Below are 27,865 nucleotides of genomic sequence, written 5' to 3' on the forward strand. Positions count from 1 at the left end.
GTTGAAAACAACCTCATGAAACAATAAATCACTACAGAGAGGTGCTTTGAATTATAAGTAGGAAACAACTGTATTTATTATGATATCAATACATTTTTCTATATACACACAGTAATAAAAATGCAGTCTTAGTAGCACAATGAGTTGTTTACAAGTATGACTTCTTTCACTGTTCAGGCATACTGAAAGTCTATCTCCTTGATTGCATGAGCAAATTTGGACTCTCTTTGTGAAAAATGATTACTTATGTTTTTGCTAACAAATTAATTTACATATGAATAAATAAACACATTTTTGTAATCCATTACCAGTGAACAATCTTTTTGAACACACAAGACCTTTTAAAATAGCTGATGTGCAAATTCTCTACAGTACAGAATGTGCACACAAAGTGTTGAGAATGAAATGTAACATTGAGCGTTCTTTAAATGGCAATACTGAAGAGCAAAAAAGTAAAACACAAGAAAATTGTTTCACAGTAACAAAAACTTGAAACAGCAAATTCAAGTAAAACAGGATTATGTTAAGTTAAAACGTATTAAAATCCCCCATCTGTTTCAAAGGGGTTATTACAGAATTTAACTATTAAATGTAACCAGAGAACAACCAAAATATATTCAAGGCTAAAAAGATAGCTTTAAAACTGTAAAACAAGAGATCAAAATCATATTATACATAAACAAGAGATCTGTTCCTAAGACATGTCAGTGTATATTCATGTGGAAAATGTACAAGTACAGTAAACTATGCAAGACAAGACTGTCCTTTGCAATTATTTATTCTATTTCTTTAAGGACAAATAATATACAGCCCTTAACTATGGTAATATCTCTGAGTCACACAGACAAACAAATATTAATGTTCTCACAATACCCAAATTTGGCAACAGCAGGCAGGACTACAGAATGCTGCCCAAATGTGCAAACCATGCCAATCAAAGCAACTGATTAGATTCCATGATTGTACCATTAATTCATCTCTCAAAAGCTTACACTTGACTTTTATGTACCAGCATTTCATTTGGGATAAAGCTCCCTCATTCTGGATTCCTGTATTGCTCCACTGATGATCCTACCTGTACAAAAACCATTCAGCGAAAGTAAGGTAAGGAAGGATATATCTTCTACTAGCTGTGCGATATGCGTCAATGCCCATGCATTGTTTGTGAAGACTGATGACTGATCTTTACGCAGTCCATGTAAAGCTGGCTAAGACACCTGCTGTCTGCCTTTCCTCCTCAGCGTTTACGTGCCACAGTCTGGGGAAGAGCCTGATTGCTCCCTTCGTACCCAAATGTCATCCTTCTCCGCTTGCTTTTGATCCTCCACATCATCATCATCAGGTGTTTCAACAACTGTTGGGGATTTAAGGCTTTCGCTCTCCTCCGTTTCCTCACCCTCCAAGGATAAAGCCATGACAGGAGCCTCCAGGTCGACTTCGGTGGGCGGCACTCTGGTGGTCTTGCAGAACTCGTCATCTTCATCGCTAAGGATGTCTGTCTCCTTAACCTCTTCCTGGTCCACATATTCTTCTAGGTCAAATTGTTCTTCCACCCAGCGGTCAGTGTCACCTGCCAACTCTGGCTGCTGCTGCCGATCAGGTTCGTCTCCCTGATGGGGGCGATTTAAGTCGGGCTCCGGTGGTGAAGCAAGGTCCTGTTCAGACTCACCATCAAAAACAATGTCTGTGTCTATGGTGAAGCGGTTACGCACCAACTTCCTCCTGCCTAGAGTCCTTGTTGGGGCAGATGCTAAAAAACAAGAGAAAAAAACATAATAGAAATGAATACTTTCTGGAGACATTACTTTTCTTTTGGTATCAAAGCATTTGTGTTTTTGAGTTTTAACATGAGGGGACTAGATTAACAAATGTTAGTCTGTTGGTTCATGAAAAACGAAGCAGCACTGTTGTACATTATAATATAAAAACAGATTAAATCAAAGTTTTCCTGTCTGGTTAAACATTACAATATCCTACATTCATCACAATATATATTTTTTGTTTTGTTAACAATTGTGCTGAAACGTTACTGATACTTAGTTACCTCATCCATTTGTATGAATGATGATGTCTCCTATATTTTATTGAAAGAATAAATGATTGAATGTGTTTTATACTATAAATGAAAAGCTCAATCAAATCCAACTGACACCAAAGCATCTTATCTGTGTCAAGTGAAAAGCAACAAATTCAGAATTGGGACACTTGGAGCTGTAGGGTGAATGTAGCCACTGAGTGGCATTTACCTGCTCTATTTATGGCAGGACGGGCTCCCTTCAGGGCACAGAGGCGTTTCCCACCAAAGGGCACATACTGCTGGTTGAGGGGTAGACTCTCTGTTTTAAGGAGCTGCCGGCGGTGCTTTTCTCTCAAGATGGAATGGACTGTCTTCAGAAAGTCTTTTTTACTCTCTGGAGTGCTGAGAGAGATAAGAGGACATTTTATCAGTTTGGCACCCTATAGACATCAGCTGACAGGACTGTATCAGAGCGAGCTTCAATCTGCAGTACAATTCAACCTCCATCTGAAGAGATACTCACCTACAGCACAGCTGAAATGTCCTCTCTGGTCTTCCCTCTGACTCTGACTTTGTGTGGACAATCTCACACACAGCAGAGCCCTCACCATCTAAATAAGACATACATTCATGTTATCCAATGTACAGAGCAATCTGTATAAATTATCTGTTTACTTTAACTATATTTTAAAGTAGTACCTTACATTATTTATTGAATAACTTACCTGCATTGGCCAATGATCTGACTTGAAGGGCATCAGTAGGAATCATGTGACGGTATCTGAAGGGATCTTTTTCCTCAGAAGATACAGACACTCGATGAGAGCCACCCTACAATCATTCAGAACAGGAAAAATGTATTGGGTTTTTTTCCTATAACACCATGCTTTGAAATAAGCTGAACAGTGGCACATTAGCAAAATGGTTAAGTTGTTTTTTTAAATGGGCTTTGGAATTGTTCGTGGCGTCTTCTTTTGTATGAAACGTACCATTTTCTTTTTCTGCTTGGATCCATCCTTGCAAACAAACACCACTGCTGTTTTGAACACTGAAAAACAAGAGAAAAAACACCAGTTATGATTACCATCTTCAGATGACTTATCAACTCAAAATGTGGAAAAATAGTAGTGTTTACTTAATATAGGCAGGAAATAAACTGAAGTTCTAATCATCATGGATGAAACTTGTTTCTAACATACCGAATGTAGCCATCTGGGGCTCTTTCTTCCATTTTCCTAAGGAGGTAGGGGGGTTGATCCAGCTCACACTGGTGTGGAGAAGCAGGTCACCCATGGACAAATCGGCAACCTGGCAAAACCAACAAAATATTCACAGTCACTCCGAACGTATTCTTTAGGTGACAAAAGACCCAGGTCATTTTGGCCAACCCACCTCTTTCTTTTCACCACTCTGCTCAGTGATGAGCTGATCGAACACTGCTCCAAACTCCTCGTGGATCTTCTGCATCTCATTGATGTGGCTGGCAACTTTGTTCATGGCTTTCATTGCAACTGCAGACAAGAGTGAAACAACACAGACCCCATTGAATTGTAGTGACCATATGCATTTGCCCACTTTGACCATGAAGATGAATTCTTTTTGAGGAGACAGCCATTTGAACTGGTCTTACCATCCAGATGGTAGTGTTCCTCACTGTCTGGGTCTGTGAGCGAGTACAGCTCCTTCAGCAGGAGGGGATACTTCAGCACCCTCTGGATGGGTTTGATCAGGTATGACTCCAGGGTCGAGGAGTGCTGCTGCTTAGGGTTGCGCTCATCCAGGAAGGCTTTGAAATCAGCATCAGTTTTGGCTGCAATGACAGATAAATTTTATTGATCTATCTTATCTTTTATCTTGATTATCTTATTGACACTCTCTAATCAAAATAAACAGAATGTGAGCTTAAGTTGGCTTATGTTAACCAGGTCATTTTTATGTTATGTTTATATTCTGCAACACAGACCCCGATATTGTCTATTAAACACTTTGACTTGCACTAGAAATTACCTACAACCAAGTCAAAAGGACGAAAATGCTTCATGCTTTCAGTAGACGATTGATTGTTTCTATGAGCAGGCAGCAACAAGTGGGTGGCACTTAACAGCGGGAATATTCTTTGTACTGCTTTAAAAACAGATTCATACAAATAACACCTCACTGATCTCAGTATGGCCAATAACTTGTTGACGATTGTAAATGCATGTAAATGCAGCAAACAAAAGCCATCTACTCAAGCGTGTGAGGGAGTGGGTGTACTAGCAACAGAGCAGACGGTTCAACACTGCTCATTATTTATCATACAATGTTGCTAGGCCTTTTTGCCCTGGGAGCCACCAGCTTGAAAGTATGCAGAGGTCAAATGGACAACTGTCTGGCTGACAGCTCCACAGAGCAGATTTATGGAGCCTCGCAGGATATGGCAGATGGTTGATGGATAAATACATCGTCTCCTTTGAGGAAAGGAGGAATGTCAACCCAAGAGCATATTTACTCACCCTTTACGAGGACCTTAGGGACTTTGGTGTGGCTGGCGCAGAAAGCACTGTAGATTTTAAAACGGTCTGCATAGTACAGGAAAGAGCCTCCCAGGGAGAAGAGGATTTTCTATGAAAAAGGGAAGAGAAGTTAGACAACTAGTAGTGATTTAAGAGTTCATGGATTTTTGTTGATGGTCATATCTTCAGGTGTGTGTTCACAAAGAGAGGAAATACCTTAAACTGATCCACCCGCTCTAGCTTCTCTAGATCTGGAACCAGTCGTGTCCCATCTTCTAGGGTTTTTAGAAACTCAACCTGGAACTCCACCATTTCTGGCAAGTTCCCAAACAGGACATCAAGCTGGAGGATAAAGGCATTAAAAGAATGGTCAAAATTATTTCTTCTTATTTTAAAGAATTCTGTGATATTTCTCTTTAAACCATGCATCCAATTCTAATCCCTTTCCGCAGTTGGAGCCTGGAAATCCTCCAACATAGTACATTAAAATGCATTTAATTATTGCAAGTGCATGTAAAACATCTCTTTACTTTACAAACCTCCCCCTCTCTCTCACCATCATCCGCCCCTCTTGTCCTTGTACACAGCTACTCTCAACATGATTATGTAAGCCACTTTACTTCAAACATTTCAACAGTGTTGGCATTTAAAAGCCAGACACCCCTCATAGGATCCTGGGGAACTTCTGACATACCTCATCCTGTGTAAGGAAGGTCTCTTTCTGCAGTGGGGTTAAATATCTTCCAATGAGGCAATTGAGATCCTGCGAGACAAAAGGAAATTATGTTTGATAAAGGGCTGACCAAGTCATTATGTGAAATACAGACATCAAAAAAACCATGCAGCTTTACATAAGCCATAAATATTCTGAACAACAAAGCAGCGATTAAGGTGTGCAGGGACAGTCTGAAGAAACTGTCAGAGGAGCTGGTAGATGCTGATTTCTGCATGCACTTAAGAAGGAAAGTGAGTTTAAAGAAACCAATCTGAATAAATGACTATGGTAATAGTTAACTGAGCTGAACTGTAAAAGGCTATACGATTAACAAGTAGCTCTTCTAAAAAGGAAACAGACTAACTTCTCCAAGAAGGATGGCAGGCTAATAAAACATTGCGCTGTAATTAATATATTTCTTATCTTGTTTTTAATCTAATAATAAGCTCAACATCGAATGAACCTTCTAATTATTGTTAGTTAAGAAAAGGAGCCCATAATATGTCCATCTTAAGAAGTCATTAAAATACCAAAAAGAAATTAACAAAATAAAGTAAACATGTTGAACTCTGAAGTATCTTAACTACACAAACATTGTTAATGCCTTCCAATCAACAGTACGAGTACGAGTTATCAAAACAATGTGAGATGCATTTTAAAACACATATAAAATGTGCCCAAATTGGTCATTTTTTGACATATCTAAAGGAGTTATCTTGAAAATCCCAACATGTACCAAACAAACTGAAACAGCAGTTGCGAGCTGATATTGACCAACCAGAATATGATGTAGCAGTACAGAACAACACTTAATGTGATCAACCTTTGTAGCATTGGTTATTTACCAATCTTAAATCATAGTTAAAGTCCTTCCTCCTTTTCTAATATTTTGTCTGTCCCTATATTACATTACTGAAAATCCCACTACTGCATGTGGCACACACAGAAAATGGATCAATTTAAATATTCTTCAATACACCATCTATCATGCACACTGTTGTTACAATAATAACTATACAGTATGTGCCCATTGTAATGAGGTATAACGTTTTAGATAGCCATGACATTATCCCATTATATACCCTCTCTAACCCAGTTATTCCACTGAGCTACATTTATACCGGGCTGAAAAAGATTAGGCAATATCCAAGCAAGGGCACAGCTGTGTCCCCTTCATATCTCCTGGGACAGAGATATAAATATGGATTGGTCATGTGGAATAGGTAATGTGTGGGCTAACACAACCTGAGGCAGACAGAAACACAGATAGATGGACAGGAGGCAAACACGCGCACTAACAAAAACCATCTGGCCCTTATAAGTAAGATGAGTGATACTGACTTTGACATAGGTGCGTTCGGTCTCCACCAGTTCACAGATGACTTTGCGGAGCTTGTCGGCGTCTGAGAGCTGTCGCAGAGTTGCAGGAGGTGGAAAGGGTGAGTCCGGGCTGGGCGAAGAGGACACACACTCCGAGGGATTCATGTCATGGAGACTGCGGCAGAAAGCAGCGACTTGCTCTGTACTCTGCAAATTGGAGAGGGAAGAAAAGTGATATAATAAATCATGCAAGTCCAATTTGAAGGAAAAGGAAGTAAAATCCAAATATCGATCAATCAGCACAGAAAGGCACCTCAAATATTAAAATGCAGGTGTTACTTTCCACCTACTGATGTGCACAGAGTCATGACTGTGCAGAGAGTGAGCCTAGAAAGAGGCAGAGAGGCAGCTCTAAAAAAATCATTTGCACTAATTTGGTCTATTTTCAGTGTGTCATAACAATGACTCTCCGCCTCTCTCTCTTTCACTCACATCCCTCTCTTTCCTGATGTTTTCCTCCCACTGAAGGATCAGTGGTGTAATGATTCATCTCTTTCATAGAATCAAAATATACACACAACAGTGTCTGTCCAGATACAGTGTGGGTTGCCGTGGAGACCAGCCTTGATGTGCATTAGACTATCATTTTGGACCGAAATAGACCCCACTCGGCTACAGCCTTCATGGCTGTACTCATACTGTTACTTTGTATGCAACAGGCTACAGTCTTACCAGCCATAACAACAAAATAACATTTTGCATCAATACAAACACAAATAACTCCATCCATACCCATCAAACCTGTATTTCATTTTATGATGAGAGGATTCAACAGATCAAACAATTTACAAGGCTTTTATTTCATAGTAGGTGATACATAAAGGTTATTTGGTTGAGTTGCAAGGAGCAAACAATTATGTGCACTTAAAAGGAACCACTAGCTGGTATTGCAGAAACCAAGTGCACAACAGAGAGCTGAAAGGTCTCTGGTTGGTGATATGATTTTTATAGGCCAGACAGAAACAATTTATTCTTTTGCACCTACAAGCTCCTCTGAGAATAATAACAAAGCCTCCATACTGCTGCAGAGATAGACCGTTATGCTCAAATAAAGAGAATCTTAATTAAGATCTCAGGTATAGGTCTACCATCACTCTTTGTTTTATATGTAAGATTTTACTTACAAAATTTCATTGTTGATTTAAGTTTAAAATTCAACATGTTTTCTAGATGTACAATGAGTAATTTAACCTGCGGCTATTTCTACCAATCATTTAATAAAATGATTAAGTACTAAAGTCAAATGCATACAGAACAAAAGAAGAACTTTGTTATCCGATGTCAGTCACGCATCTTCTCATGTTACTTTGCAAATCACTATGCTTATCAGCGTTGTTATCTAATCAGACAGACACATCCATATGTGAGGCACGACAGCAGTTTGTCTCTCTTGACAATGCTCCCAAAATAATCAGGCAGCTCCCAGAACAACAGATGAACTGAGAGGTGCTATAATGTATGAAAATGTAATTTTACAAATGCAATTTACAACCTACACTGGTGCCGTTTTAGCTAAATCTATGGTGAAAGAGCTGCTGCGATAGCCATTCTGTCATCTAATATGACTTTGTTTTTGGTGATTAAAATCAAAATGTTTTAATCTCCATCAAAACCATTTGGACAGAGACAGTGGATTTAAAAAGACAAGTTGGCAAAGGTATCTCTCTCCCCTCTCAAAACATCCCTTCATTAATGATGCTGATGGTGTGCTGTAATGATAAAGTATCCTGTCATAACAGATCATTTGATATCTACTCAATTTGCATCCACAGAAAGAAAGATGATGCACTGAGGAAAGTCATGTCATAACCTTCATGTCTGTATTTCCTTCTGCAGAACATTACTACGAGATTACAAGATACTGAGACAAGATGAGACATTGTATATTCAACCCAAGTGGAAGTTCAAGTGCAAATTACAAATTCAACAGCAGCATGCGTTCAATTTTACAACCTTGCAAAAAGGAAAGAGAGAAAGAAAAAAACTAGAAAAAGAAGGGAAATCTGGAAATAAACGGGATTCTTCCCATCAGCCCTCTTAGTCAACATGCTCAATTTTACTGAGCCTAATAAGACACAGTCACAGTCCAGTCATAGTCTTCACATCACAATCCAGGCTAATTAACACTATGACAGCTTTGCATGCATGGACAGTCATGACATGGCAGAGGGAAGAGAAATATCAGAGAAAGGAGGGGGTGGGGGGGTCAAAGCTTTGAATATCACATGAAAGGAACAATATGTAGAGAGACAGTCATGGTTAAAAATCTGTGACGCCAGAAACAAGCATTTCCCCTAGCAAATGAAATATTGATTTAAAAAACGGTTTCAAACCATAAACGCACTCAAGATTGCACATCTGCCCTCTGAAACTAAGATAAGCCTGAGATCATAGCTCGAGGTGCCGAGGAGGAAAACTCTTCAACAGTCAGAGAGTCGCTGCAAAAACTATCCGGGCAGTTTGTCAAAGTCAAGTCACTCCTACATGCAGTGTTTTATTTTGCATCCTGTGGAGCACTCCAGTGATTACGGGGCAACTCTGCGACACAGCGGTGACTCACAGCTTCCTGTTGTCTGTCTGTAGCAGCCAAGAGGAGGTGTGAAATAAACAGAGAGGCAGAGGTATTTTACTCTCACTACAATACCACAACAGCTCATCATCTATCACAGCATTACCAAGAGCTTGCCACGTAAAGGAAGGGGATACAAGGAAGGAATCTCACCAGATGAAGCATTTCATAGACGGAGTCTGAGGAGCGCTTGCTGTGCTTGCTCCACTTCAGGATGGACATAGCCAGGTGAAGGTGGACAGTCAGCTTCAGGTTAAGTGGCAGAAGAAAAGAGACTCCAGGCTTTGGAAAGAATCAAGTCTACTCTGCGCCTCTCCAACACATTTCTACTCCCTTTTGTCTTCCCTCTGTTACAAAAGGAGATGGTGCTGTGGTGCTTGTGATGAAGGATGAGTGAAGCTGCTCAGCCTCCTCCTCTCCGCCCACCAGCGCTTACAGCCTCCCAACTCCCCTTCTTTTCGCCTTCAGAGTCTGCTATAGTTCTGTCACTGTTATGTTGCCGTTTTCTCTCTCTCCCCCTCTCTCTCTCTTTTCCACAGGCTGGGTAAACTCAGGCACACAGTGTGAGTGTGAAGATCTGGCCAACTCCAGCAGCATTGTAAGTGAGTGTTGATAATCCTCCAGACCGAGAGCAAAGGAGCAGGAGGGAAGGAGTCTCCTCCTCAAGGTTGTCGTGGAGCAGGATTGGCTGGGAGAGCCAGACCGCAGTAGAATTTAAATGCAGGGATTCAAGATTAAGGGGAGAGTGAGCTGCAAGGGAGCAGGCTGCACAGGAGGGTGAAAACAGGAACAACTGGTGTGTGAGGTTTTGCAGGAATACAATTAAGATTTAGTGTGTTTAATATTTGGTTACAAATAAAATAAGGTAGGAGTCATTGTGATAAGTTCACACGCCCTGTCAATACCCTGGTTCAGACACATAAAGCCTGGACTTACTTTTCTGATGTATACATCTAGACTGGGACAGTGGAATTGTATCACATACTAGAGAGGTGACTGCTACACCAAACACAAAATGTCTTGCAAATGCACTGTATTCCTGTCTGCTGAGCCCACAGCCGGTGCAGAAAATTGTATCATTGGCTCTTCTATGATGAATTTTCTCACTGCCGCTTTATAAGCCAGCACCAAATGTTCAGCCCGGAAAAAAGTCTTTGCTTTAAATGTCTGGCACCATTTCCTGAAACCGAACCTTTGTGACCATCCAAATACAACACAGAACAATTAAAAGGGCAGAGAATAAGAGCGACAACAACATTGCAAATAGCAACGTTGGATTTTTGCCCCGTGTGCAAAGGATAAAACTAAATAAAACAAATCTGCAAGTGTATAAATCATTTATTAGTTTACATTGAAAGTAAGAAATATCTCACCATCAACATGTTGTTTTTTTTGGTTCTGACTGCAGGAACATTTGTTGCAACAAGCAGTTTAGGGAATTAATTTGTTTGATTTTGTTCCTGTTTTTAATGAGTCTGTGGTGCAATTCCAGACATCATCCCTGCCTTTTAAGATACAAAGACTTAATTTTTCACTCGTTTCTGAACTGTCTGATGAATCATGAGGCTGCACTGTGTAGAGTTTTGAAGGTTTTTCAAAGGCAGTTTCAATGATTCATCTTCAGAAATGTAACCTCAAAGAGAGAGGAGGGGTAGTCAACTTTAAAAGAGAAATAAAATGAAAACAAAAAGGCTCTAAACCACCACTGATGTACTGCAAACTTCCCTTTAGCTTGCGTCTGTCCAACTGGTGCGATGTTTGATTCATTGCTGCTCATTTAAGAGACAACAGATAAAAGAGCAGCGATGTGACCAGTCCACAAATTGAAGGGCATCTTTGATGACTGAGGATCTAAGTGATTTTTTAAATTACAGTGAAAAATGGGGGGGATTAAGAGTTATAATAATTTGATCTAGAAGAAATCCTTTCATACAGCATTTCTTAGCAGCTACTCTTTCAAATAAACTAGATGTGGAAAAAAACGATATCCACACTTTGATTTAATAGTAAACATTATTTCTCTGGATCATCAAACTCAGCATTAGAATACTTAGTCATCTTGTTATTTAAAGAGCTGCACTTTGCTTTGTGGAACTGTCTCTAAATGTTTATTTGTGTTAAATTAATAGTCCTGCTTCCATCACCCGATCCTTATCACCACACAGAATTAAGCGATTACAAGGCAAGCTTAAACAAAGACCCATCCATCACTTTGCTGTCACATTCAAGGCAAATACTCCCCCTTAGACTTCATTCAGCAATGTAGGCATATGTTCATATTTAGGTCCCTTTGATTTTCACTACTTAAGAAGCAACTTAATGCAGTTAAAACAGCTGTATGTCATGAAAGGAAAAGAGACACCTGATGCAAATCTGTATGGAGAAGCAGGTTAACACCTGGCCAATATGGACACTGCTCTTCATTCCTAAACAAGATAAAATAAGCCAGCAACAGATTGTGCTTCAAACTGTGGTGAAATAAACCCTTTCAGTGTTTTTTCTACGGTATCACAGAGCTGAGGGGGATGCAGTGAAGGACAAGGACAGTAAACAAGCGCAGCACATCACATGAAAGATGTGTGTTCAGATGTTTTCTGTAGCTTTACTCAATAGACTATAAACACAAATCATTAAAGTGAGCCCTTACCTTTCTGCACTCATCGAACTCACTGAAGATCTCAGAGTCGTCGTCCAGGCTGTCTCCTGAGCTCTCAAGCAACAGTCCGACTCCGTCGTCAAGAATCTCCTCTGCAACAGGCGAAACAGTAAAGTATGAGCCTCATAAAACACTGGATAAGATTTGACTTTAAATGAGAGTAAAACGTTTTTCTCTGCCTTTGTATAGTGCATGCAAAATATTGTTCTTGCCTTGTCAATTTTACTAAGTTTTAAGACCTTTAGGTAAAACACGCCGACCTTATCAAAGTATTCCACAAGGTTGGGCTGCAACACTCTGCTGAGATCCTCCTATCCTCGCTAATTAACACCCTGTAGAGTCACTGTGTTTGCATAAATTAAACTGGTGTCACTAAGGACACAGAAATCTTTTCTGCTCTCCAGAAAAGAAAACTCAAAGATTGAGAACTGCCTCTGTTTTCTTTCTGGTCCATTTGGTTTCCCTTGGTTTCAAGCAATTACAGGCCAGCTGGCCTGATAAACATGACGACCGTACTGGGAGCAATTAATGGCTTTAAAACACTGATAATGATTCTTGAAACTGGGGGTTTAAGTTAAACTTTTCAGCTACACGCGTTTCTCACCTTGACTCTGGGAGAAGATGTCCGTGTAGAGATCTTCCTCTGCGTCTGAGCGGCGTGGTGGCAGGTAGCAGAGCTGACGGCGGTCCACAGAAGGGAGGGTGTTAACTGTCAAAGCCAGCGACGCTTGAGAAAATGCCGCCTTCATGTCGGAGAAGTTGAGACTGTGCGAGTCTTTTCCATTAAGCTGGAGTATTTCATCCCCTGCATTTAGACCTGCAAAGTAGGAACACCATCAGCCTTGATTCCAATTGCTGCCTGTCATGCATCCATGCACTTGCTCAACAGTGTCTACTTTACGATGATTAACTGACCATTAAACACATAATTAAGATGACTAGAGGATGTTATTTGTAGGAAAAAATACTGTTCTGGTAAAGACCTCCAGCTGCTGATTCATCATATTTTCTTTGCCTTTCAGACCCACAAGCTTGACCCACTTTTCTGTGCCTCTCAAAGTGTCAGATGAAGGTATCTCACTTCCTGCTGCAGAGCATCACTGCATGTTCTCTATCTACACTAAGTCCAACATTATACTTTAACATCATTCAACCCTGACATATAATCTTTATAGCAGGGGTACAAATGTGAAGCAGCTGTGGTGAGGTGTTGAAATCATTGTTGTCCTTCACAAAGGCCAGTGAGAGGCAGTGTGGTTATGATTATAGTAATCATCAGCCTTGAGAATGGCTGTGTTCTCTGAAACCTTCCTTGACTGTTAAAAACATGCACTAATGCATTTCTAAAGCAAAACAGTAAACTGTGTAGTGACCATGATGTGAGAAAAGTTTTGTTTAGAAAAGTGGAAAACATTCTCCCTTCAGCTCACAGACACAGATGGAGTGCCTTTGAAGGGAGTTTATTCGATGGAAAGAAGGGTAATGAACCTTTGGCGAAGGCTAATCCGCCTGCCTTCACATCAGTGATGTAGAGCTGCTGTACTCCATCCTCCTCCACCACCGAAATGGAGAAACCTGGAGGAGGGAAAGAAGAGGCAGAGAGGCGAGAAGAGGAGGAGGAGAGAGAGAAGAGGGACTCTTATATAAAACACATCAGAGGGATTTGTGCAGTACAAATGGGAATAGCCTGGAAAAAACACAGGTCGTCTAAAGGTCAAAGAAAAGCAATTATTGTGCTGAACAACAGCAGCACATACGAAATCTTTGACATTGACTTCATTACAGCATTTTAACTGCAAACAAGCATCAAATTAAAAACGTCATCTTAAAGAAACAACAAAGGAGAATGTAAATGGTTCCTACCGTAACCAATCATGCAGGATTCATCTCTGTCAAACTGGATTACTTTTGTTATTTTGGAGCAGAGCTCAATTTCTTTGTAAAGCTGTGAAGAACAAAAAAGAAGTTATTATATAAATCATAGAACAACGTCCTGCTTTATTCATATTCTGGTGGGTGGGTTTCTGACAGAACAGAGAGAGCGTTAATTTTCTGTTTCATTAGACAAAGCAGCTCTAACAGAGGCTTTGTACAGGATGGTCTATTATGTGTAATGAATACATGATGATAAGACAGAAGTCACTAAAGATATTGTTTATTAAGGCTCTGCATGAATACATTTATGTTTTGTTGCATCGTCCTCCCAGGAAGGCGTTCCTCCGGAGAAAACATTTGAATTGAAAGGATAAAAATACAAAACCTATTAATAATTCACAAAAAGGATGCTCTTGTGTCTGTGGCTTTCTACAGATTGTGTTTCCTTACAACTCTAACACAATCTGTGGCACATCCTTACATCTTTTTTCGCCTTTATAATCTTGTGTATAAAATGTTCAAGCAGGTAATCACATACCAAGTCGCACACATCTTCTTCTGGTTTGGGAATGTAGAATTGCACTTGGTTTTCAATAAGGAGTTTGAGCCGCAGGTAGTGCTTAGTGGGATCGAGCTGGTGAGCCTGTGAGATGAGAGCCAAAGGATCAGCTGTAATACCATAAACTTGCCAGCAGCTTATCGGTGACCCTTTGTTGTTAATGGAAATACAAATTAACAAAGCTATTCGGGCATCTTTACACAGAGACACATCTGTTAACAACAATTTCCTCATATTTCTGACTCCACATCTGACTTTATTTGTAAATGAAAGTTATAAAAAACGTAAGTCTTAAGCAGGTGTTTCTGTGCGTCTTTACATCTTTCTCATTCAAACATCACTGCAGTGAAACATAAACCGTGGTCAGGTCGGGTCATTTGCGGTTGGGCAGCGTTACCTTGCAGATTGTTTCCAGAACGCACAGTGCAGACTCCCCTGGCTGGATGATGGTGAGCACGGGCTGATCATTTGGCAGGCACACCCAGGAGGGGGTGAGGTGGTCCGGGACCCACAGGTCACTATCTGTGCTTGGCCTTGGAAGGCTTTTCACAATTCCATCCTCACTTTTCTGAGAACAGAGACATTAAAAGGCCTTTTCAGTCTGCTACTTTATATTTGTGTAACCTCAGTTTACTGCAGTTTGGTTTCATTAAATGGGTGATATTTCCACTGGTATGTTTAGCCTTTATAGTTGTAACCTCCTGCTATGTGGAGGGCTCATTTTTGTTGACATCAGTGTTGGATAATGACGCAATTGAATCTCCCACTCATGTTTGACCTACCCTCACCGTCAAATTTATGCAAAAGAATGATTTCTCCTTACCGTGTGTTCCTTGGCGGGGTCATGAAATATGCCTTCCAGAGGCTTTTTCAGTGGCTCATCGCCATCAGCAAAGACCTGCTGGGACAAAAGGAAATGGTCAAGTGGTTCTAACTCGGACGATAAATGCTTGAAGAAGAGGCAAAATCAATTTTTGTGTGGCCAAAGCAGGTCCACTGACTGCTTTGAAAGTGTGAAATAAATGCATAGTCTCACAGACCTGGTTGATACTGGGATGAGCTTTTGTTTTTTTCTTTGAGGTAGTGTCAAGACCCCAGAGAGAGGAGAACCTGCTCTTGCGCTTGCTGCAGGAACGTGACATGGCCTGTGTTCGCCGCCTCACTCCGGTCTCTGTGCGCGCTGCCACCTGCAAAAACACAACAACTCAGTCAGAGCGCAAACAAGCTGAGTAAGAAATAGACAACCATCTGTTTGACCTGATGTCGCATCACATTTTGCCGCCATGAATTCTTTCTTCATACAGCTTTAACAAATGAAGGTGGCAATGTATAAAAGCATCTTAAAAAGGGCAGAATAAGACAGAGGTTTGCAGAATGTACAAAAGGTGTCATCACATATAACACAAAAAATTATACAAAGGTTTGCAAACAGTAGCTTTTCCATGAACAATCAAGTATTCTTCATTGACTTATCTGGTTAAATCAAAAGAGGGAAAAGGTCACATACAGGCCTCTGTATGATAAATAGTTAACATAGAGATGTAGAGCTGCCATGTACATTTTACACATGAGCACTTGGCTCGCACAGATTTTTACACAGCCTGGCATTTCTGGGCTACTCATTGTGCAAATGTGAGGGTCTAAAAAAAAAAACCAAAAAAAAAGCTGAAGTATGCATTAAAAAGCACTGTGCATGTAAGAGCAAGCATGCTCCATATTTAACCTCTTTTTTGATCTGTCACCTTTTCTCAGCCCTCCCTTTATGGACATACTGCTGATGGAGGTGTTTATGGAGGTAGAGATGAGCAAATTGGAGAAGAGTAAAACAGTGGGAACGATGAAAGAAGAGGAGGAGAGCTGTTAAAGAGTGTCTTTGGTTAGATATCCCACTCTACAGCTCCAACACCCACCTGCTCCACAGCACTGCGTTGGTGGTGAGCGAAAAAAAGTACATCAATGATCTGCAAACCTGTCTCTAAAAATCAAACACTTGTTTTCCTGTACTACAAGTGCTTTTAGCTGTGGAGTACATAGCCTCCGTACAACAGTGGGAGGACAAAACTGAACCGAAACCTCTGTAACAGGTGCCCTGCATGAGACACAGCCTCAAAAATAGCAAAAAAATGTAATACTACAGCTATTCACTGGTTGTAGTCAGTGAGGAGAGTGTGTATTTTAAAGAGAAAATAGTATTTCACGCTGCTTAGAATTCAAGTCACTTCTAAATGTAAGTGCAGCATATTGTTAAGAGAGGTCATCTTACAATTGAAATAAAGACCCTGAAATATTCACTGATATCAGGTGAAGATTTAGCTAAACGCATAAAAGGTATATCTAAATATATTGTCAATGCTTTATAAAACCAGATTAAATAAAAAGGGCATTTTATACATGTGAAGAAACAAAGAGGTTATATTTACCAGTGCATGGAAGGAAGAGACCGAGAATATACCAAGGCGGCCCATTGCCAGCTTGGTGGGACGGGAGGCAAAGGCCAGGAGGCGTTTGGGGTTGGGCAGCTCTCCTCCCTGCAGGCTGGCCAGGTAGCATCTGAAGCGGAATAGATCCATGTGAAACTGCTCCAGGTTTTGCTCCCACAGGAAGATCTGCAGAAAAAGAGGGATACAACAACACCTCCAATTAATTGTTCATCACGGCACTTGTTTGTCAACTTCAGTCCAAGATGGTACCTCTCCTGTGTCCCCCAGAAGCTCTGCTTCAAGCTTGTGTTGCCAACCTGCGCTCTCTGATTGTAATGGGTTGATGTTTACTGGGGCAGTAGAGCAGGACATTGTGATTATTCACTGGGCCATCCCCTCCCAGTCACGGTACTACACTGGTGTTTGGAAGAGGCGGCCAGTGCCATGGTGGAGGGTTCTGTATCACTGCCAAGTAGCCCAGAGACGAGAAAGAAACAATACTGCACATTCCACTGGCAGATAGAGGCTGGGAGCATTTCAGCTTTCCAAGGAGAAGGCCTATATCCATTCAGGTCTGCACAATGTGAAACCTGACACTGCCAAACAGAACCGCTCCAACCAGTCACTACCTAACTAACCAAACAAAGGCCATTTGATCTCCCTCTGTAAACAGTCCCATTAAAGACAATATGAGCTTTGCAATTAAGTGAGAGAATGGCAGGCTATCAGCCAGTGCCAACCCCATACCATGTTAAGAAAACAGAAAGCAATCAGGTAGCTGATAGGTGTGTAGCATCAGCAGCCTCTATGATGATACTTATTATATATGTTACTTAATCTCCTCATATCCGCCCAGATTCTCTGTCCATATCCTGTTTCTTGCATCGTAACCACCTGGGGATGCAGGTACTGAAGTACTTATCTGTAATTAATAACTCAAAAATAATAGTAGTTTGTAGCTCTAGTTGTGTACCAGTTTGAATGAAAAACATCACGCATACAACATTAGTTTGCTTCTAAAAGTGAGTTGAAGTTCATCCTGGAGCTGTTGTCCTACTTTATAAAGTTCAACAGTTGTGTCTGAAAGTCGCAACAGTCTGAAAGAGCAGCAGCAGGAGGTTGATGGCAAGAGCTCTTGTGTTGATTAAATACTTCTCGAGGGTTTCTGCTACTTTACTAAATGCAGGCAAAGCTTATTCTTGACCTTTTGGTCCCTCCTGTCACTTACCTGAAGTTGCTTATCTGCTCAGGACGTTTTCAAATGTTAAAAAAGTTGCTTTTTACTTAAACAGGCACTGCTGCTAAGAGATATTGTTCCAATGCAAGCAGTATGTACACCCTAAATTACAGCTGCAGATATCTTCTCAAAATAGCTACAGTAGAATCAAAGCAGAATAACACCTACCTGGTCCAGGATCGTCTTCCTCTTCTTGGTATCAGTAACAGCAGACAGCTGCATGTCTCCCATCTTCTTCATCTTCTCATCCATGTCTATCTTCTGCTCCAGCTTCTTGATCTCTGCACGAAGCAGGCGGACCGTGTCCTCTCTGTGGTGTTGGCGGGCGACAGCAGTGGCACATGCCGAGTGGATGGCCGTGATCCAGTTTTCCAGCTCTGTCTGGCTGCAGGTCTGCGTGGGGACAGTCAGCAAAACGTCAGAGGTTAAACGGTAAACTTCCTTGTTGACATTCAAAACAAAAATGCTTTTCCAGTTTTGATTCACAGCTAATTATAAAAGGAAATTAGAATTTTAATGGGGAGGAAACAGAGTACATTTAGACCAAGGTAATGCTTGCCCATGGGAGATTGTGCACTTATTTACAGACCAGGTGACATTTAAACATTCTCTTACCTGAAACAGAAAAGCGTCTCCCAGGGAGTTGCTGAGACAGAACACAAAGTCCTTTTTGGGATGCTCCGGCACAGCCTGAACAATACTGTTCTCTACCCATATGGCATGCTTGGGAATACTGTTGTTGTCAATCCCTGAACGACCATCAGTCTCATAGAAGAAAAGAGTGCAACCTGGAAAACCAATACAATCTATTTATTACTTGGAAGACAGGAAAGAAAAATGATACCCATTACTATTTTAAAGACAGATTTGCTCAAGCAATTTAATTCTGCTCTCCAGTGGCCAACATTAAGAAGTGCAGCACAGCTGAGTTAACAGAAAAGAGACTTCATGATCATTAGAGTACAGATTTGATTTTAAGCCCAGTCAAGTGCAATTTAGTTTGTTCAAAAGGTTTGCATCCTGCTTAACTTAAAGCTCAGTTGACTGAGATCAGCTAGAGTTATAGATTAAGTATGATACCATGAGTATAGTAAGTCATGGGTCAGCACAAAAATAAACATCATCAAATGCATGCTGTGTTTACTGAGCTGTATTAATACTAAGGTGAAAGGTGGAATAAAGTGTAAATGTTATAGACACATTCAGGGCATTACAGACCTTTCAGGGAAACCCAATAACTCTTCCACTTGCGCCTCGTGGCGGACTCCACCTTCTTGTTCTTCTTATGCACCAGGAAGTTCTTGACGGCGAGCCTGCCAGCTTTGCGCACCATCCCCTGGGGGATGCTGAGCAAGGGGTCAGACTGGTAGGCAGAGCTCATAGTGCTCTGCTCATCGCTCAGGGCTGACCCCGCCTCCTCCAAGCTTTCTGTCTGGCAGGAGCTCATCTCCAGCTCCTGACGAAAGTTCTCGTACACACCTTGCACACACTCGCCGGCCCCACCACCACTGCTGCTGCCGCTGTCGCTGCCAGCGAACATGCTCCTGCCGGCCGCCGAGCACACGGAGAAGGAGGCCGACATGGTCTTGTAGCGCCGGGACTGGTGCTCTGCCTCCACCGTCACCCCGTCGATGCCACTGTCTTCATACTCGCTGCCCTCCCCGGCCGTGACATCCTGCGTTGTGGCAGAAGCACAAGACAGGTGAGACGGCATGGCAACCACGTTTTCTTCATCATTAAGAAGGAAGCCAGTCAACAACTACTATATTGACTGAAAACTAAGCTTTCTCTGCAGAATGCTAATGCAAACATGTTGTATAAAGACTGACTACAGAGGCCTAACGAGAATCCATAGGTTGCTTAATCCTGAAGTTCTTTTCAAAGTTAATCACGAACAGCAAAGCCTCGTCTACAGCCTGCACTCCCTGTGGCACTGTGGGGTCTACCCACATGGCCGAGGGCTCCTGGGAGATGAAGGGGGTTACACCAAGCTTGGTATCTCCATCTGGTCACATGACCCAATCATGCGCTCCAGAATTCTATTCACTAGGGCTGACGGTGCCCCGCAGTGACAGGGCCACCATACACGTTTTACTGTTACACTCTTCCCCAGGCCTCCCCTCATTATCATAACAAAGGACTGAGGCATTTCAAACAGGGAGTGACTTTAAGCTCTGCTTCCCCCTCCTGTCATCGCAGTCTCCTCTCCCAAGAAAAACAAGAGATTCATCAGGAAACGAGACGTCGCTCCCATGAAATAAGCTTTCGTTTATACTTGAATCTGCTTCTGCAGCTTTTTATCTGTGAAGTGAATGCAGCAGAGGAAACGCTCAGACACAATGAGGGGAAAATGAAGGAAGGGAGCTTTGTTATTAGTGATGCCGACAGACTACTTATAAGATTCTGCACAGCTTTTCATACTCTGTCCAAGAAGGAAAAAGAGGTGCTATGACAGAGCTTTAACAGTTCAGGTCCCTAACATTTGACTACCTGAGGAGAGTTTCAAACCGACATGAATACAATGTTCACTTTTTCCATCAATGGAGAAAAAACATTTGTTCTGTATTATATGAATTGTGTCTCATTTCTAAGGGAGATTATTTGAGCTGACTTAGTAGTGGACAATGCTCTACATCTTACCTGTATAGTCTGGGCCCTCCTGCCCTGCATACTGGCACACATGGCAGCTTGGTGGCTGCTCAGGCCTTCAGACAGGCAGTGGGAACGCCGGCAGGGGAGGGTGTATGCACTGTAAGTGTTACCATCTTCCTCTGATGGGGATAGCATCTTATCATCCTCTCCCTCCCTGACAGCCCTGTTTCCGTCGTGCCACTTGGCATAGCGACGCTGGGGTTTCTGGCGGGTAGGGTTCTTCTGGCTGTATAACTCGTCGAGGGAGTTTGCCCTGTCAGCAGAGTCTGTGGGACTGGACTGTAGGTGGCCTTCGCAGTCAGTAAAATCCCGCTCATTGGCCAGGTCTATGATCTCCTCTGTGCTGGTCAGGTGCTCTTGGCTGAGGTCAGACAGGGAGAACTCCAGACTGTCATCTCGCCACATGTCTGCAGACTTGGACCTTTTCTTCTTGAAGCTGACAGTCTCTTTGGAGCCGTCCTGAGTTTTCTGAAGGTACGTCACCTCACCTGTGTACAAATGTTCACCCTGAACCTCCTCTGCAGTGGGACCAGGCAGGGTTACATGCATTGTACTCATGTGCACAGAAGGATTGGTCAGGTCATTGTGAAAGGACACAGGCCGCAGGTTCATGGCCACACGGTCTACCCAGATAGGGCTTCCAAAGTCTGGGAGTATATTTGTCTCATTGAATGGCTCCAGGCCATTGTCAGCCAGGGATTGTGGGATACTTGGTGTGCTGCTTGAGCGTGTGCTCGTCTCAGAGTTCCTGTGCTCTATTTTCCCTGATGAAGCATGTCGCGAGCGTCTGGACTGCTTGTTGGAGATGCGAAGAGACCGTGACATGTGCTTACGTGACAAATAGCCATGTTCGTTACCATAGAGGGTATGCTCCCCGTTCTGGCTCTCAGCATTTCCCATGATTCAGCTTCTGAATGGTAGAGGACATACAGATAAATAAACATGAAAACAATACAAGGATATAATGTTTCATCTTTGACAGAAATGTGTCAGATAACTGTCTGAATGTTTACCTGCAGGATCTTAATGATGATGTTTCAGGCATTTTGTTCGTCACTGGATCTTCAGACAGTTTGGTACTTCATCGGCTGGGATGATCCACAACGACCTGAAAGCAGATTCAGATTACAAATCATTTTTGTGCTTCCAGTTGTGTATGCAGTTATAGTTACCTGCAGGCTTGTGTTTAAAGACATCTCTAGCGAAAGACCGAAATATACACTATAGTTTTTGTGTGTTCACAGTGGCCTTTCTTTGCATAAACCTGCATAAATTCACAGAGCATTATCCATGGGACAAACTCCATCACGCAGGCATCAACTGGAATTAAGAGTCCTTAAGAATAAACATCCCTAATACTTAGTAGACACCGAGTATTTTTAACCGTTTACTGACTCAAGTCTGTAAGAAAATGGCAGTGATATGGATTTTGCTACTAAAAATGGACAGAAAAAGGAGTCGTGGTTTCAAATAAGGGAGGCATACAAGTGGAGCAAAAGTAATCTCAGCGTATAGTTTTGGTTCTTCATCACTCACTTTACAGAAAGTAGAGACAGCTTTGGACAAGCCAGCTAGATGAAAAACACCCCCATCACTTTGACAGAGGAAGTGATCCACTCAGCCCCCTTCAACATGCACACGGGTTGTGTGAAGTGGAGGGGATGTAATGACAATATGAGCACCGTGACAGCCTGAGTGAACATGAGTTATTTAGAGCTGAAGTGAACCATCCATGTAGCGTTGTTGTCTGTTCTCAAGCACTACCTCCTGCATTAGAGAAGACTGGGACTGGGGATACGTTTGCACCGTGATGCACACTACCTGCCTTTAGGCTGGACAGCCTGCTCCAAAAAGGGTCCTGTTCTATGCCTGGGACCATTAACAGATGGGACAGAAGATTAACCACCAACATTGTGGCTGTTGTTCCTCCTGATGTGCACTCCCCTCCTTTTAGGACAGACCCTTTGGGGGGGTGCAGTGTTTTTGCGTGTGTAGCAGTCGCAGATGAGTGGGAGCCCAACCCTCTGCTGCTGCATGCACTCAGGCTTACTCTGAAGAGGGGCGTTACATAAACTAGAGCTGACCCCGTTTTTCTTCCTTATGCTGCCCCCTTTCCCCTCTTCATTCTGCTCACTCATCAACCCTGACTGGTACTGCAATGCACAATGTTGGATATTAATGCAAGCCCATTACTTTCATTCTTACCTTGCAGTTTATTCTCTGCTTTATTTGGGAGAGGAAAGAACAGGAAACAAAAAGAGGGACATAGCTGCGAAACACCACTACACTCATTACAGGAAACCAGATTCACTAAGGGACACAAACGTGCTTACAGATGCTAGCGCAGACTACACCAAGGGCTACATCTCGGCTTTCCCACACAGGACCCTTTATTTTTTCATATGTGTAAGCTGAAAGTTCAATGGCTCTGCAGATGTCATCCCTGGAGAGACACAAACTGCCCCTTGTGGCCTGCAATAAAGTAAAGCCCTACAAGTATTTGACAGGTTTAATAGTAACTTTTCAACTTTCTGCTATTTATAGGGGAGCTTTAATATGTTGCTGTGCTGGATTTACTAATGTTCTCAGTGTTTGAAATGTTAATGTAATGTGAAATTAGCCAGAAATTAATTAGACTGTTTCAAGCAGAGATGAGGGGCTTAATTATAAGTAGATGTGTTTTCCTCAGTTGGTACAGTTAGACAACCTACTGTGTAGTGACCTTGGATTTTCCAACACAACCCCATTTACTCAGGCCTGAAATATGTGAACCCGCTGATTGCATGTGCCAAAAGGATTAGATAACTACATAAATGAAAAATGCTGATATTTCTTTGCTATTAAAGTTGAACAAAAACTCCTCTTACATTGACTCTAAACTGTCTGCACCTTCCCTTTTCTTTAATTAGTCTGCTTTTTTAAATGTCTAAGACTAAAACTCAAAATAAGTCAGATAGAATTGAAACTGAAAAATCTAATTTCGCTCACATGAGAACTCATGTAGTCAATAGTAAAATCCTTTTTGCATCTGGATCCACAGAGAATTTACAAGCTACTTTTTGTTAATCTTTTAAAGAGATCACAGAAAACTCCCTTTGAAGAGGTATTTTGACCAAAGGTTGTAAGATATGAGAGCACAGAAACTTTAGAAGTTGACCTGGAGAAGCTCTCAAAAGTAAAGGTACCAATGAAAAGGGTGCATGTTCTAAATTTTGAAATACAGCGATACACTTTGGTGCATTTGAGTTACCAGAATATCTGAATACAAGCTTCAAATAGCTTCAATTCCCCAGCACTTTATTCACTAAAGCTGCAATGCTGCTGGTGCACAGAATCCATCTTCAGCTCTTTATTAATACATGAGGAAGAATTGCCAGGCTGGAAAAGACGTTCTAGCGCACAAAATCGTCAGGAACAGCCAGTGGGTTTCCCTAGAAATACCTCAAACACACACTAAGTTAGTGCCCCTATTCTTGTCTTGTGTCTTCACCAACATCCTTTCTACACAACTAAATAAATAAATTAAAATCAACTAATAGATGGTGGTAATTATGCAGAGTGAGGACGCAAGTAAATGGGTCATTTTCAGCAAGCTGCATACGAGCACAGGACAGCAGAAGAGGCATCTGTTAGTCGGGTTTTAATGAAATACGTAACCACAGGAGATTCCAGTCACCCACAGATCACATAGAAGAATAGTTTTATTGTGACTCAAGATTAGCAACACAACAGCTTCAGGGAAAACACAGACATTCACCACATTCAGTACATAAAAGGCATCAAGCTGCTTCTCAATAAGATGCTGATGTGTGAACATCCAATTCATAAAATCCATCAATTCCCATGTGAAGACAATTAGGATATAGCAGCAGGTTCGTTTTGCTGTCATTATCCACAATTTGCATCTACAAAGAATATGCATAATGTCTAAATGTCGTTTCAAATAACAGGATATATGTCAAATTTGTCTTCTTCTCTTCTTTTACCAGCATTTATTCTTTTGTTTCATTATTTAGATCATCCCTTAATGTTGATTCAATATTCTGCACGTTTGTTATCTAACTCGGCTGTCAGATTCTCAGTTACGGTTGGAGCCCAGCTAATATTTCTCACATTCACATAATGTTACAAATTGGAGCAAAATGTTATTTAAACATAAAAAGGTACTAGAGTTGTCCCCTGTGGCCTAAACCTGGATTTATTGTGAGAAATGTCTATCTGGATGATCGTATCTGAACATAAATGTCACACGTTGTGATTTATGCCAAAAGAAATTCATTTCACAACAAGGTTTTCGATGATATCTGAGCCGGTTTTGGGAGGGTATGCTCACATTTCCATTCCATGTGCTGTGGGATTTTGTCATCCCTGAAGTATGTGACAGGTAGATTTAAGGTCCTTTGGTTATTAAAGACCACTTGAAAGACGAGCATATATTTGACAAATACTTGGGCCTGTTTGAACAGGATCAAGAGAAAACTATCCTAAGCTCCACCTGCTCGTCTTCTTCTTAAGATGCCCAGGGACAAAAATGTCAAGCCGCTTGTAGCATTTGAGGAAATGATGAAAATTCTTACCCTGCAGCCTAAATATGACTTACGGACTTTGAAAACAAGGCAGAACCTACAGACCGTGTGAAACACCTGGTCACACATTCCTATACTTCTGAGCTCCATGTAGAAAAAATTAAGTTTTACAAGACAACAAACCACAAAATAAAATAACTTAGCTGTGTAATACATTGAAATCAGACACATGAAGCTACAGAAAATACAAACACAACTTGAGCGTAGCTTTGACAAAACCTGATTTAAACTCTTTTTGTAGCTCAGACTCAAACACGCTGCTGTCATTAAAGCCCACTGCGCTGGTGAAAGGCAAGAATGCACAGCCAGGACTAGTTACAAGCTCCAACACAAAACCCTGTAATCTGAACACTCCGGTCTCTAGAGATAATAACACAGGTAGTTGTATGGAAGAGGGGGAGGGAGGGGGTAGCGCTGAAAGGCTGCACTCAACACAGCTCACATTTCCCCACTGATAGAGTCATATGCTTCTGTGTGAGTGGAACCAAACAGCAATCTCCTGTTCTCATGACTCATTTTCTGCTCGAGTGTGCTCAAATGTATTTAAGATTCTATGAGGCAAGGGGGAAATTTAGCATCAACAAAGCTGGCAACTTCCTTAAAAATGTTTCAGTTATTCGGGATCCTGGAGAACCAAATAAGCACTTCCTCCAGTCCTCTTGTATAAGCTTAACTGAAACTATACACAACTGTCATGTGGCCAGAGAGTACTTTCTACTTGGATCTGTAGCCTTAGAAACACTGAAGGGCAGACAGCTGAAAAAAGAGGCTTTCAGTGATAATGAAAGAAGCAAACTTTTCTTTGGACAGCTTTGTGACAAGTGGTGGCACAGAATGCAACATGAAGCAACGGGCTAGCCAGCATTAGCCTCATCCTGCCAAGATTGATACAGCCTTATTCAAAATGTATGAAGAAAACAAACGCTGCAAACATTTTAAAAGGTAAAGTAATATAGACCCTTTTCAACAGCAACCAGTCACATTATACAAACACGTCTGAACCTCATATTTCACCGACAACAAAACAAACAATGAGCCGAACCACTCAGCCATTTTCAGTCGCTGCAGCTGAGATTTCACGTTGCAGCGGATGGCAGCAAATGCTGCTGCTGTGTGTAACCTGTCTGACCCCGTCAAGAGAGGCTCAGGTGGTCGTGTGTTGGGGGACTTTGTTGAGGTAGGAGAGCAGCCTTTAGAGCGATGCCAGCATATATCAAGCAGAATAATGGCGGACCAAACAGCTGCTGTGAGACCTGGGAACACTGCAGCAACCATTGGTCAGGTAGATTGTAGGTAGAATTTTGAGCACAGGGGCAGATTGATACACAAACTGAGACTTCGGGGTAACTGATCAAATTTTTCTTCATAGAATTATATCTACAGTTTATATAGTTAAAGGGTAGAGTGAGTTTTTATCCTCATTTACAACATTTAAACTACCATGGATTAATAATATTAAACCTAATCCTAGATGACAGGGACACTGAGTCTGTAGGATCGATGTAAAGACACATTTGCTTCATTTGCTCTCGAATGGCTTTAAGTGAGAGTGTAAAACCTGAAACACGACTTAATATACTGGACACCCACAATTGCTTTCACTGAATTGTGGCTAAAGTTACATCAGTCAAAACCACCTTTTTGTATCCTCATCAGAGTGTACTAAACATGAGTCTAAGGTGGTCCTGCAGTGTCTTTTTGTTATTGTGAATGATCAAAGAAAGATTCAAAACACAAATCTTATAAAGATAAGATAATTGCACAAAGATACACATATATTTCCGTGATGTGTTATTTTAAAAGTGAGCTATGCTCTTTGCAATAAATCTGTAGAAACCAATTCAGGAGCCTGTCGCGCGCAGCAGCTGGGGTTGTTTAGCCTGGTGGCACCTTTGTCCCTGCCACTGTTTTCTCTGGGGCACCACTGTGTGCAGAGGTCACTGCTTCCGCTTCTGTTCGAGCTGTTTGTGCAGAGCAGATGCTGCAGGTTTTGTTCGGTCAACAAATCTTTATTGCATTTTATAAGGTAAAAATGCTTACCTTGCTCCTATGGCCACTGGTGGAGACTAATTTAAAAAAGTAGAGACTCCAATGAGACCCTGATATAAAATCTCAACTAAACATTGATGCTGTAAGATGCTTTGCTAAGGCCAACCAGTGTTTTTTCTTTTCCACACTGGCTAAAGATACAACTTATTGTTATGTAACTTTGTGTAGTGACTACTTTCATCTCTATCATCAATGCCAGCAATTTGTTTGTCCAAAGGGTCACAGCCGAGGTGCTATCAGACCACATCCTGCTTACGGGTCTTTAGCTCCTCATTGACAACCTTTGAAGTTCTTAAACAGCTGTTAATTGGGGTAACACGTCAGCCACAGAGCACCTTCAGACAATGGAGGGTGGATACAGGTCGGGGTGGTAGTGATTCCTCTCACTACGACTCTATGGGGGAAGGGTGCTGTGATTTTAATCTGCTGTAGGTAGTGAATGAATTTCTGTTACAAATGATTTCTACTATTACATCATTTAAAATGAGTCTCGACATGTTTTTGGTTTTACAAGGCAGACTACTCTGTCAGAGGAGAAGGCTCCTCCAAGTGCTACTTCCTCAGATTAATGTTATGTCCACAGTGACAAATTGAGTGTTTTAGAAGCATTTAAAAAATCATGTCTGGTCATGTAATATGTGTTTTAGTATAGCCT

General features: G+C 41.6%; 1 protein-coding gene across 2 annotated transcripts; it reads right to left on the bottom strand.

Moving 5' to 3' along the window:
* Nucleotides 1–52: 52 nt before the first annotated feature.
* LOC138597062 (rho guanine nucleotide exchange factor TIAM1-like) lies at nucleotides 53–21,672 on the bottom strand. 2 transcript variants are annotated; one of them, XM_069668584.1, is made up of 27 exons: nucleotides 21,589–21,672; nucleotides 20,564–21,485; nucleotides 19,142–19,598; nucleotides 18,539–18,711; nucleotides 18,092–18,316; nucleotides 16,687–16,872; nucleotides 15,307–15,453; nucleotides 15,090–15,164; nucleotides 14,664–14,834; nucleotides 14,246–14,350; nucleotides 13,696–13,777; nucleotides 13,321–13,407; nucleotides 12,437–12,649; nucleotides 11,824–11,924; nucleotides 9,330–9,374; nucleotides 6,569–6,754; nucleotides 5,207–5,275; nucleotides 4,729–4,854; nucleotides 4,513–4,621; nucleotides 3,648–3,827; nucleotides 3,410–3,528; nucleotides 3,217–3,325; nucleotides 3,007–3,065; nucleotides 2,743–2,848; nucleotides 2,541–2,628; nucleotides 2,247–2,419; nucleotides 53–1,750 (listed from the first exon to the last, which is right to left on the bottom strand). In XM_069668584.1, the coding sequence occupies exons 2-27, from the start codon at nucleotides 21,473–21,475 to the stop codon at nucleotides 1,245–1,247; spliced, it is 4,809 nt and encodes a 1,602-aa protein (XP_069524685.1). In that variant the 5' UTR covers nucleotides 21,476–21,485; nucleotides 21,589–21,672; the 3' UTR covers nucleotides 53–1,244. The 2 variants fall into 2 exon arrangements, with proteins under 2 accessions (XP_069524685.1, XP_069524684.1); XM_069668583.1 differs by lacking the exon at nucleotides 9,330–9,374.
* Nucleotides 21,673–27,865: the final 6,193 nt, after the last annotated feature.

This window comes from Semicossyphus pulcher, unplaced genomic scaffold (genome assembly GCF_022749685.1).
Source record: "Semicossyphus pulcher isolate SPU_LCO1_2020_fin unplaced genomic scaffold, fSemPul1.0.p SCAF_19, whole genome shotgun sequence".
Taxonomy (NCBI): domain Eukaryota; kingdom Metazoa; phylum Chordata; class Actinopteri; order Labriformes; family Labridae; genus Semicossyphus; species Semicossyphus pulcher.